The 13,331-nt window shown below is 41.1% G+C and overlaps 1 protein-coding gene across 1 annotated transcript in view; it reads left to right on the forward strand.

Moving 5' to 3' along the window:
* The first annotated feature begins 238 nt into the window (after positions 1-238).
* Positions 239-13,331, forward strand: part of LOC110525327 (tyrosine-protein phosphatase non-receptor type 9) — a 47,017-nt gene continuing 33,924 nt past the window's right edge. The window contains exons 1-2 of the mRNA XM_090234792.1: positions 239-746; positions 11,091-11,234. Coding sequence (XP_090090918.1) covers positions 714-746; positions 11,091-11,234 — 177 coding nt within the window. The 5' untranslated portion in view covers positions 239-713. The remainder of the gene's footprint in view (positions 747-11,090; positions 11,235-13,331) is intronic.

A 13,331-nucleotide genomic window follows, 5' to 3' on the forward strand; every position in this document is an offset into this window, starting at 1 on the left:
TCAGTGTATTTACAGACACCAAGGCTGTACAGTACATATACTGTATGTATTACCCCAATGCAATTATGCAGTCATAAATCCACAGTTGGATTTGACATGTTTTACTGTTTATTGTCAAATTAATAAATTATTGTATTTATTTTGAAGTTAAATAGAAACACCATTTGTATCAGTTTAGATCAGTTTCAATGGGGGACTATTATTTTGAAGGCCAACCGCAAACGCCACTATTGTGGCCAAACCTTATTGTGGGTAGCTTCACACAGGTATCGTCAAGCCTACACGGAGTTAAATGATTGCAAACCAGAGAACAGGAATGCCTTTAGTCTTGATTCTAAAGCAAAGGTGGGTGGGTGGCTTTACTGGACAAATCGGTTAATTATATCAGCAGCGATTCGTCACAGAAAAACGGCAAGCTGTTAAGGACTCTTTTCTTCAGCTCTCGATAAGATTTGACACATCAGCGATTTTCTCTCATGCATGAGTATTTTGATGGAAGATTACAAATAATTTCTTATTCGACTACTAAAACAGGCCAGTCAAACGAAGAAAGAGTATAACGCTTCCCATTTATATACGAGACAAATTTAAGTTTGGTAAAACACCAGGAACCTAGCAAAAACGTTACCGGTTTACCTTTATGAAAAGAGGAAAGGGAGAAAGGCGACCAAATTGAAGGATTAAGGTGTCAATCTCAAGAACGAGAGTGAAGAATGGCAGCCAGTTTGTCAGCAGAGGAAGAACAGGTAATTTTGAATAGAATGCCAAATATTTGCTCATTCCGTAGTAAGAATGCATAATGTGTCAAGTTGTTGCATTGCAGTTAGCCTACACCACTGCAAGTTATGCTCTTTAAACAGATCAATTGTTGCGAAGTCATCGTCATAGACAGGCATAACGAACACAAACATTGTATCCAACTACATTTTTCAACATTGTAGCCTACCTTGAAGATGCTTCTAACAGGAAATGTCAAAATATTACATTGATTTGTATTGGTAAAGAATTAAAAATGATCAGATGTAATGTTTTGACTTATGAAAAACACCATGCAATGGTAATTTGATTGAATAATTTCCGCGAATGTAGACCCAAGTGTCTATCAAATGATATACAATTATAAATGATCAGAATTAGGACAAGAATCTAAAAAGCTATGCTTTCTCCATTTGCATTGATGCACTTACTTAGCCCACACATCTCCCTTTACATACCACACAAACAACAATATGGCTAGTACAGATGTAGCTCTCAAACTCTAGGCGGCATTCTGCCTTCACCCTACAGTTTTCAGCCATTAGATTTGCCCATGACTCGCTGAAGGGAACTACAATCCCGACGCTGTTTTTGTGTTTAAAACGTCAATAATTATTGCTTGCGATACGGCTTTCAAACATATGGCCCATATCTTTCATCAACTAGAAATAATCCTTAAAAAATATATATACACGCACACACAGTGTAGCATCTTCGCACAGATCCATACAGCTATGCTTACACACAGATGTTTGGCGCACACTGGATAGCTTCAGTCTGTTTTCTGTAAACAAGCACTGTGATATGGTCTTGTGGGAACACTAACTATAACCCTATGACATGAGGTTGTCGGAACAGTCTTGTGGTAATGGCTGTAGCGGAATTAGTGGGGCGTTATCAGCCATTCCATTAGCGCCGTTCCAGCCATTATGAGCCGTTCTCACCTCAGCAGCCTCCGCTGATTATACCCAATCAAGGTGTGTATCAATTTAGCCTTTACATTTTTTTAATTTTTAAATATTACTTCTCGCTGATATATGAAATATAAAGTTCTTATGCTTCCAAAACAATACCACAAGTGAAACGTGTTAATGTTCAGATTGAGTGTAGGGGGGGGCTCTTAACTCTCTTACAGAAGATGCCTTCATCCAATGACTCTTGTGTGTAATGTAATGGAACTGAGAGTCATGATCAAGGGCTAGTACAGTTGTTAATCACATGCCAAGCTGCTCTCACTGCCTCTTGTTTTTCCAACCAGGTCCTAAAAGGCAGAAAATGGATATTATATAATAATATATTGCTAGGGTGCTTATTGTCCATATGATGACAATGTATCCACAGCATAAAACATGAGTTGGTAGGTCTATTCATGCTATCCCCAACATACATGGACATGTGGGTTACACTCATTAAACTGGATAGATGGTTCCAAACACATAAAGAAGTCCAGTACCAAGAACTGTGGATATTTATGAGGGGGGTGAAGAGTAGTACCTCTTTCACATGAGTGAGAGGGATCAGCTTGTTTATTCTCTCTCTGTCTCCCTGACTGATTTTTCCAGCCTGGTGGTAATGATGGTCTTTACACTTACCGGGCCCTAATACCCTTTCCCCATGGTTCATCTGGACAGCAGGCAGTGAGTCTTAGGGCCGCATTCAACATACTTTTGTGATACCTGAAAATTGAGATGCTGCGTATCATTCCTTGGAGACTTGAGGGGCAGTATTGAGTGAGTTTTGCAACATAAATCCCGTCTTGTGTCTACATCATCCCTTCTGGTATAAACATGGAAGCAATGGACGTGCTTCTACTTTAATGCTACTGCTAATCTACTTGCAAGCTTATTTTTTTGTGTGTGCTTTTATTTCAATATTTGCTACGTGCAATTATACATCTACAATCTTTCGATGCAGTTGTATTTGGACAAGAACACAAAAGATAACAGCTAGGTAGATATCACCGATATCAAAGAAAATTGGAGAAAGATTTGGGACCGGTATGTTCGCAATCTGAAAGAGATAAGGAGTGGGGCTGCTGCTGTCGGTGTGTCCCGTAAATTGTCCGACAACTGACTTGGCTTCGTGTTTACGTGAAACATCGTCAGACAGACACCTACAGTGCATTCGGAAAGTATTCAGATCCCTTGACTTTTTCCACATTTTGTTGTGTTACAGACTTATTCTAAAATGGATTAAATATAAAAATGTCCTCAATCTACAAACAATGGCCCATAATGACAAAGCAAAAAACTGGTTTTTAGAAATTTGTGCAAATGTATAAATTAAAAAACAGAACCTTATTCACATACACTACCGTTCAAACGTTTGGGATCACTTAGAAATGTCCTTGTTTTGGAAATAATTAATTTTTTTTGGTCCATTAAAATAACATAACATTCATCAGAAATACAGTGTAGACATTGTTAATGTTGTAAATGACTATTGTAGCTGGAAACGGCAGATTTTTATGGAATATCTATATATGCGTACAGAGGCCCATTGTCAGCAACCATTACTCCTGTGTTCCAAGTTGATCATTTTAAAAGGCTGATTGATCGTTAGAAAACCCTTTTGCAATTGTTACCACAGCTGAAAACTGTTCTGATTTAAGAAGCAATAAATCTGTCCTTTAGACTAGTTTAGTATCTGGAGCATCAGCATTTGTCGGTTTGATTTACAGGCTCAAAATGTCCAGAAACAAAGTACTTCTGAAACTCGTCAGTCTATTCATGTTCTGTGAAATGAAGGCTATTCCATGTGAGAAATTGCGAAGAAACTGAAGATCTCGTACAACGCTGTGTACTACTCCCTTCACAGAACAGCGCAAACTGGCTCTACTCCGCTAGTCAGCACCTCTCCTAAACAGGTCAAGGGCTAGTACAGTTTATTTCGCCTCCAGAATCTCTAATGAACTTATCTTCTGTGGCGGTCCTCATGAGAGCCAGTTTCATCATAGCACATTATTGTTTTTGCGACTGCACTTGAAGAAACCGTATTGACTGACCTTCATGTCTTAAAGTAATGATGGACTGTCATTTCTCTTTTCTTATTTGAGCTGTTCTTGCCATAATATGGACTTGGTCTTTTACCAAATAGGGCTGTCCTCTGTATACCACCTCTACCTTGTCACAACACAACTGATTGGCTCAAACCCATTAACAAGGAAAGAAATTCAACAAATTACCTTTTTAACAAGGCACACCTGTTAATTGAAATGCATTCCAGGTGACTACCTCATGAAGCTTGTTGAGAGAATGCCAAGAGTGTGCAAAGCTGTCATCAAGGCAAAGGGTGACTATGGAAGAATATCAAATATACCATTTATTTTGAATTGTTTAACACTTTTTGGTTACTACATGATTCCATATGTGTTATTTCATAGTTTTGATGTCTTCACTATTATTCTACAATGTAGAAAATAGTAAAAATAAAAACCCTTGAATGAGTAGGTGTATCCAAACTTTTGACTGGTACTGTATATTTACGCAAAATATATATGGGGGATGCAGACAATTACATTGATGGAAGCCACAATCTATCTGCAATATTAAAGCTGATCTGCCCCCTAAAATATATATATTTTTTAAACGAATACCTAACTCGACAATTTTGTAAGTAGGAGATATGCATTTTTTTAAATGATTTGCCATGTATATAAAGCGCTCCCCAAGTCCTCGTTAACAGTTGGAAAAATGTCACAGTGAGAGACAGGGAATCAACTGCAGCGAAGTCCTGTATGGCAATACATTTTGAGAAGTTAAATGAGAAGGTGATGAAATGCAAACTTTGCAAGGTGGATTTGAGCTACAGTGGCAGTACAGGTGCAATGCTGAAAGGGAGGCACTGTGATTCCCAACCCTTTGCTGGCATCGGTGCGATAAGGGACAGCGTGAGAATCACAGTGCTGATTACAGGAAAGATTGCAGTTGATATGCAGCCATTGTCAATGGTAGAGGATGTCTGCTTCAATACCATAAGGGCATATCTAGAACCAGACTACAAGATGCCATCAAAAACCAAACCTTGCTCTGCAAGTACAAAGCGCAAGCTCTGTACTCTGTACAGATTGTTGGACGTCTATGAACACCCTGTCACACATCACTCCAACAAGCCATCACATTGAGGAGATGTCCCACGTACTGAGAACATGGAGCGGAGGCACACAACAAAGAACCTAAAACTGCATTCATATCATTGTTGCTGAGTGGGTGGGGGACAACAGTAAGTTTAGTGCCATCTGGTAGGTAGCCAGGACTGCGGTAGATTTAACTGCACTGCCACCTAGCAGTCATACACAGGACCATATGAATTCATGTAATTTGATGAAATCAGTTAAAACGTTAAGATTATTATATATATTTTTTTACATTTGTCACATCCCTAGCATATATACTCAACAAAAATATAAACGCAACATGTAAAGTATTGGTCCCATATTTCATGAGCTGAAAGATCCCAGAAGTGTCCCATATCCACACAGCTTATTTCTCTCAAATTATGTGCACACATTTGTCAAGATAATCTGTCCACGTGACAGGTGTGGCATATTAAGATGATTTAACAGCGTGATCATTACACAAGTGCACCTTGTCCTGGGGACAATAAAAGGCCACTCTCAAATGTGCAGGTTTGTCACACAACACAATGCCACAGATGTCTAGTTTTGAGGGAATGTGCAATTGACATGCTGACTGCATAAATTTCCACCAGAGCTGTTGACAGAGAATTTAATGTTAATTTCTCTACCGTAAACAGCCTCAGTCATTTTAGAGAATTTAGCAGTACTTCCAACCAGCCTCACAATTGCAGACCACGTGTAACCACACCAGCCCAGGACCTCCACATCTGTCTTCTTCACCTGTGGGATCGTCTGAGACCAGCCACCCAGACAGCTGATGAGTATTTGTGTCTAATAAAGCCCTTATGTTGGGAAAAATCTCATTCTGATGGGCTGGGCCTGGCTCCCCAGTGGGGGGGCCTATGCCCACCCATGTCTGTGACCCTGCCCAGTTGTGAATTCCATAGATTAGGCCTAATGAATTTATATCAATCGACTGATTTCCTTATGAGCTGTAACTCAGTAAAATCATTGAAATTGTTACAAGTTGCTCTTATATTTTTGTTCAGTATAAGTTCTATATTGGTATAATTTTCACACATGTATAACATGGCAATCTCAACGTGCTTCAAAAAATAAACAAGCAATAAATTATCATGATTAGCCTCGCTATAGTTAGTTCCACCAATAGGGGCCAAGTCTTTGAATGCATACATCCTCCAAAGATGTAGAGGGACAGTTCATGATCAGAAGAAGGTGGTCTGGGAGATGGTTAATGAAGAGTCTGGTGTTGATCATGTACAGGGCTACTCTGGGAACCAGCCAGAGTCATGTAGCTTCTGGACCTCTCCTCCTTCACTCTTTGTAGCACCCACGCAGCTCTGGGTGACAGAACTCACCACCAACAGTTGAGTAGTAGCTAGTCGTCCTCACTACGAGCCCTCTGCCTAAGCACTGCATTTCTACTGCATCTCCCATTCCTTTCAAGCTTCATGTGACTCTTCAATTGGTGTTTTAAAAATATCAGGAACCAGTAGCCAGGTGAAACAGATGCATAATTAAAAAAAAAAAAGTATTGCCAGCTAGCCAAGCCAAAGAAAGTTGACCTGCCAGTTCATCTACAGATCTGTGGATCAAAGCCACCATAAATATACAATTAAACTCTATGTTATCAAAAACAAAAAAGCTGATAATATTTTTTTTTTTATATCGTCTCACGTGAAGATATATGGGCTTGGTGTCTGGGTCTCTGGCAAGCACTTAGGTAGCGGCAACTGGCCTGCAATGAGTTGGAGGTGAACTTGCCTCGCAAGAAGATTCCCTCATCTCCCTCCTGACCAAATGCGCCCACGTCAATCATGGTGAAGCGGTTCCTTGCGTTGCAGACTGCCATCAGGACCATTGAGAAAAAGCTGTTGTAGTACTCGATTGCCCGAGTTTACCGGAGCTTATATCCGAATATGTTTTCCGACAGCTCCTGCACAAAACTGATCATTCCATTGGCCCCAAAATTTCTGCCCATTTTACAGCAATTGCAATTCAAAAAGAGCCGTTTGCTTCTGTGGCTTAAACGTAGTGTCATAAAGCATGTAACACCATACTAGGCTGACGTGTAGCTAGCTAGTATTTGTAAACTGGCATTACACCGGATCGGAAGTTCAACGTTCGATTTCGGCCCATTTTGACGCAGAGGAATAAGCAACAAAATCCTGTGTTCTCTCATGCGAGATGTGAGGGGAGGCTACTGAAGCAAGTCGTCAAATCTGGCCGCCAACGTCCAAAAGTATTGAAAATGTCTTTCCTCGACAATGCTTCACATAGGTTGGACAAGAGACCTGTATTCTCCATTGTCCTCTCATGTAGTTTTCAGTGGACAAATGTAATTTTCTCCCTCGTTTGGATTCCTCATGAGTAGTAAGAGCATTTCAAGCTCTTCCAATTTGTAGAGATGTGTTTGCTTCTGTAGCTAGTTAAATCCTAGTAGCATCAAAAAGCATAGAACACCATACTAGCCATACTTGTAGCTAGCTAGTATTAGTAAACAAAGGGCATATAGCACACCGGATCCGGAACTTAAAATGTCGTCACTAGCTACAATCAAGCGCTTTAGACCCTCTTGCTTGGTAAGCTACTCGGGAACCCCAAGCCCCCTAGTGGATATATACTACCCAAGGCGGACTTCCTCTCTGGGTGGAACACACTGATTAATAGGATCTCTGGGTGGAACACACTGATGAATAGGATCTCTGGGTGGAACACACTGATGAATAGGACCAAAGTGTGAGGTGCTAAAAAACATCTGACTCCGCCCATGCGCACTCACGTCCATCAGCGGAGTGAAGTGTGTAGAGACTCTTATCTGGGCATTTCCTCTGCAGGCCCAGCCATGGTGGAGGGCTGGAGGCTTGTAGGCTGGGTTATTAGCTCCTCAGCTTGGCTGGGTCCGGTTGTAGCAGGGGGCCTCTGGGGAACTGTGCTAGTATGGTGGAACTTCACTTTCAGGCAGCTGTTAAAAGCATTTTGACTGGACTGGAGTGATACTGCCATTGTGGGGTTAATTTGTGTGTTGGGGGTGGGGCAGGTAGTTGTCTCCCAGGAACCGTCACAGGAAGAAAAAGTGGGGGACAGACAGAAAGAATGCAACATGATACTTCCTGTTTAGTATCAACTCGTGCCAAATGGGACTGACTGAACATAATAGGATGCACTTTCCACATGTGGCTAATGTCGAGAGAAGTGGATCGGCAATAATCATGATCATGTTACATATGAATCACCCTTAAGTATAACAATGTTATCAACTCAAACATTTAGCAAGACTATAAGGCCTGGCTTGATTCTTTTAGATTCTGGCCTGAATGTCTTATGCTGTCAATGTAATGTTTAAAAAAAAAACTTTCTTAGACAATGTAGAATGAAGATGCTGATGTTTTAAGAGCCAATCATTTAAACATTTTCACCGACAGACTAGAACCGTGCACTTGTTTCATAGCCTATATCTGTACTATGCGATTCTGGCCATTGCTGTGCACTTTTTTGTTATGTGTGCAATACTTGCATCACATCGTGTCCTAGCTTGGGGTTTTTAATTGAATGAACAGGTCAGTCTTCTGGGTGATATGAGTCTTCTCAAGACCACATGCTTTGAAATGGAACTCTTTAGAGGAGTCGCATATCTTTTAGAGAGCTAGGGTGCCAAAATATTCAATCATATTCGAAGCATGTTTCTGGGATAAGTACAAGGTTTGTTTTTTTTCTTCCTAAGCCTTTTGACACTATTTTTGTCACAGGTCATGGTCACGTGGTAATGGAGTCACACTCCCACTAAATATAAATGGACATATATTTTTTGCAATCAGGGCCAAGTCTTAATGTGATATATAGTGCTTTCAGAAAGTATTCACACCCCTTGACTTTTTCCACAATTTGTTGTTATATATTTTTTCACTGGCCTACACAAAGTGTAATATTTTTTTTAAATTATTATTATTATTCTTTTTTTTTACAAATGAATTGCAAATGAAAAGCTGAAATGTCTTGAGTCAGGTATTCAACCCTTTTATGGCAAGCCTACAGTGGCAAGAATAAGTATGTGATCCCTTTGGAATTACCTGGATTTCTGTATAAATTAGTCATAAAATGTGATCTGATCTTCATCTTAGTCACAACAATAGACAAACTAATAACACACAAATTAATGTATTTTTCTTGTCTATATTGAATACATAATTTAAACATTCACAGTGTAGGTTGGAAAAAGTACAGTGCCTTGCGAAAGTATTCGGCCCCCTTGAACTTTGCGACCTTTTGCCACATTTCAGGCTTCAAACATAAAGATATAAAACTGTATTTTTTTGTGAAGAATCAACAACAAGTGGGACACAATCATGAAGTGGAACGACATTTATTGGATATTTCAAACTTTTTTAACAAATCAAAAACTGAAAAATTGGGTGTGCAAAATTATTCAGCCCCTTTTACTTTCAGTGCAGCAAACTCTCTCCAGAAGTTCAGTGAGGATCCATGAATGATCCAATGTTGAGCTAAATGACTATTGATGATAAATACAATCCACCTGTGTGTAATCAAGTCATTTATAAATGCACCTGCACTGTGATAGTCTCAGAGGTCCGTTAAAAGCGCAGAGAGCATCATGAAGAACAAGGAACACACCAGGCAGGTCCGAGGTACTGTTGTGAAGAAGTTTAAAGCCGGATTTGGATACAAAAAGATTTCCCAAGCTTTAAACATCCCAAGGAGCACTGTGCAAGCGATAATATTGAAATGGAAGGAGTATCAGACCACTGCTAATCTAAAACTTTCAGCTCATACAAGGAGAAGACTGATCAGAGATGCAGCCAAGAGGCCCATGATCACTCTGGATGAACTGCAGAGATCTACAGCTGAGGTGGGAGACTCTGTCCATAGGACAACAATCAGTCGTATATTGCACAAATCTGGCCTTTATGGAAGAGTGGCAAGAAGAAAGCAATTTCTTAAAGATATCCATAAAAAGTGTTGTTTAAAGTTTGCAACAAGCCACCTGGGAGACACACCAAACATGTGGAAGAAGGTGCTCTGGTCAGATTAAACCAAAATTGAACTTTTTGGCAACAATGCAAAACGTTATGTTTGGCGTAAAAGCAACACAACTGAACACACCATCCCCACTGTCAAACATGGTGGTGGCAGCATCATGGTTTGGGCCTGCTTTTCTTCAGCAGGGACAGGGAAGATGGTTAAAATTGATGGGAAGATGGATGGAGCCAAATACAGGACCATTCTGGAAGAAAACCTGATGGAGTCTGCAAAAGACCTGAGACTGGGACGGAGATTTGTCTTCCAACAAGACAATGATCCAAAACATAAAGCAAAATCTACAATGGAATGGTTCAAAAATAAACATATCCAGGTGTTAGAATGGCCAAGTCAAAGTCCAGACCTGAATCCAATCGAGAATCTGTGGAAAGAACTGAAAACTGCTGTTCACAAATGCTCTCCATCCAACCTCACTGAGCTCGAGCTGTTTTGCAAGGAGGAATGGGAAAAAATGTCAGTCTCTCGATGTGCAAAACTGATAGAGACATACCCCAAGCGACTTACAGCTGTAATCGCAGCAAAAGGTGGCGCTACAAAGTATTAACTTAAGGGAGCTGAATAATTTTGCACGCCCAATTTTTCAGTTTTTGATTTGTTAAAAAAGTTTGAAATATCCAATAAATGTCGTTCCACTTCATGATTGTGTCCCACTTGTTGTTGATTCTTCACAAAAAAATACAGTTTTATATCTTTATGTTTGAAGCCTGAAATGTGGCAAAAGGTCGCAAAGTTCAAGGGGGCCGAATACTTTCGCAAGGCACTGTACCTACAATTTGAACCTCAGCAACAAAAACAATCTTATTTTTTTCATGCAGCCAAGTCACCTCTGTCTTTCAACACCCTTTCTCTCTTCATGAAATTAAATGCTCTCTCATGGTAAAGGGCATACAGACACCATACACCAACACCACTTCCTGATAGGATGTATCATCTTTAACTTCTTCTTTCACTTCTTCTAGTCTCTTTTATTATCTCTGTAGAGTGAGTACATAGGTTGTGTCCCAAATGGCACCATATCCCCTATATAGTGCACTACTTTTGACCAGGGCCCATAGGACTCTGATCAAAGCAAATGCACTATACATGGAAAAGGGGGCCATTCAAATGCAGTGTGCTAGGGAATATGGTGCCATTTGGGACACAGTCATGGTGTGTGACCGCATCTCTGTGTTTTTAGGCTACCAAACAGTTTCTGGAGGAAATCACCAAGTGGACCACTCAGCATGGAGTGTCCCAGCTGTCCTGGGAAGTGGCCGTCAAGTTCCTCATGGCGCGCAAGTTCGACGTGCTGCTAGCCATTGAGCTCTTCCACAGCTACAGAGTAAGTGTGTGTAGGTATGCATGCGCGTGTGCGTGTGTGTAGGTATGCATGCGCGCGTGCGTGTGTGTCAGTGGTGGTTGGTAACTTGTAAAGTTAGGGAGAAAGATGGTGAATTTATTTTTAAATAAACATTTTAGGAGCATTGTTTATATTTTTGTTTTTTTACTCAATTTTGAGGGGGACAATCCTCCTCTTCCTCCCTTATCTTGGCAAAGGAAGAATCCTCATTAACATGGATATAAACAAATTGGTACACCAAATTTGAGAGAAATAAGCTTTTTGTGCATATGGAACATTTCTGGGATCTTTTTATTTCAGCTCATGAAACATTGGACCAAAACTTTACATGTAGCGTTGATGCACTATATATACAAAGTATGTGGAAACTTAGCCAAATCCACTATTTCAGCCACACCCGTTGCTGACAGGTGTATACAATCCAGCAGACAGCCATCTCCATAGACAAACATTGGCAGTAGAATGGCCTTTCTGAAGAGCTCGGTGACTTTCATTGTGGCACCGTCATAGGATGCCACCTTTCCAACAAATCAGTTTGTGAAATGTCCGTGCGGATGCCTCCGAGCGGTCGAGAAGGTTGTTTGGAGTGTTTATCCGACTGGATAAAAAAAGTAATAGGTTATTATATGCTACTCCCCACTTTTAAAACCGGAGTTGCACCCCTGAGTGCTGTTATTGTGAAGTGGAAATGTTTAGGAGCAACATTGTTAGGCTACACAAGCTCACAGAACGGGACCGGCGGGTGCTGATGCGCAAAATCGTCTGTCCTCGGTTTCAACACTCACTACCGAGTTCCAAACTGCCTCTGGAAGCAACGTCAGCAGTACCGTTCGTTGGGAGCTTAATGAAAGGGGTTTCCGTGGCCGAGCAGCCGCTCACAAGCATAAGATCACCATATGCAATGCCAAGTGTCAGCTGGAGTGGTGTTAAGCTCGCCACCATTGGACTCTGGAGCAGTGGCAACGCGTTCTCCGGAGTGATGCTTCACCATCTGGCAGTCCAACGAACAAATCTGGGTTTGGCTAATGCCAGGAGAACGCTAAAGTTTGGTGGAGGAGGAGTAATGGTCTGGGACTGTTTTTCATGGTTCGGGATTGGCACCCTAGTTCCAGTGAAGGGAAATCTTAACGCTACAGCATACAATGACATTATATATATAATTCTGTGCTTCCAACTTTGTGGTAACAGTTTGGGGAAGGCCCTTTCCTGTTTCAGCATGACAATTCCCCTGTGCACAAAGTGAGGTCCAATCCTCCCGTGCACAAAGCAAGGTTTATTTAACTAGGCAAGTCAGTTCTTATTCTTATTTACAATGATGGCCAAACCCGGACGACACTGGGCCAATTGTGCGCTGCCCTATGGAACTCCCAATCACAGCCGAATGTGATGCAGTCTGGATTCGAACCAGGGACTGTAGTGACGCCTCTATCACTGAGATGCAGTGCCTTAGACCGCTGCGCCACTCAGGAGCTCCCATCCATTACAGAAATGGTTTGTCGAGATCGGTGTGGAAGAACTTGACTGGCCTGCACAGAGCCCCTACCTCAACACCATCGAACGACTTTGGGATGAATTGGAACACCAACTGTGAGCCAGGCCTAATATCCCAACATCAGTGCCTGATCTCACTAATGATCTTGTGGCTGAATGGAAGCAAGTCCCCACAGCAATGTTCCAACATCTAGTGGAAAGCCTTCCCAGAAGAGTGGAGGCTGTTATAGCTGCAAAGGGGGGACCAACTCCATATTAATGCCCATGATTTTGTAATAAGATATTCGACGAGCAGGTGTCCACATACTTTTGGTCATGTAGTGTAATTTTGTTCAGTGTATAAGCATGTTAAGTAATACGTCATAATCCTTGAGCCCACGGTTATCCAATTGTTTGCCACGGTAGTCAGTTTAAGCTCTACTCCACGCGGATCAAGGTAAAGGCTTTCTAGTCACTTGGACAGGTAGATCTTTGTAAATATACAGTACTGTCGTGTAGCCTACAAGGTTCAATTCACAGCTTCCCACAGGTATTTCACAGGTACCTTATCTGCTTGGCTATCACAGTATCTCTGCAATACCATACATC

The sequence above is a fragment of the Oncorhynchus mykiss genome, chromosome 1, assembly GCF_057628025.1.
Source record: "Oncorhynchus mykiss isolate SJ-2025 chromosome 1, ASM5762802v1, whole genome shotgun sequence".
NCBI classification, from domain to species: Eukaryota; Metazoa; Chordata; class Actinopteri; order Salmoniformes; family Salmonidae; genus Oncorhynchus; species Oncorhynchus mykiss.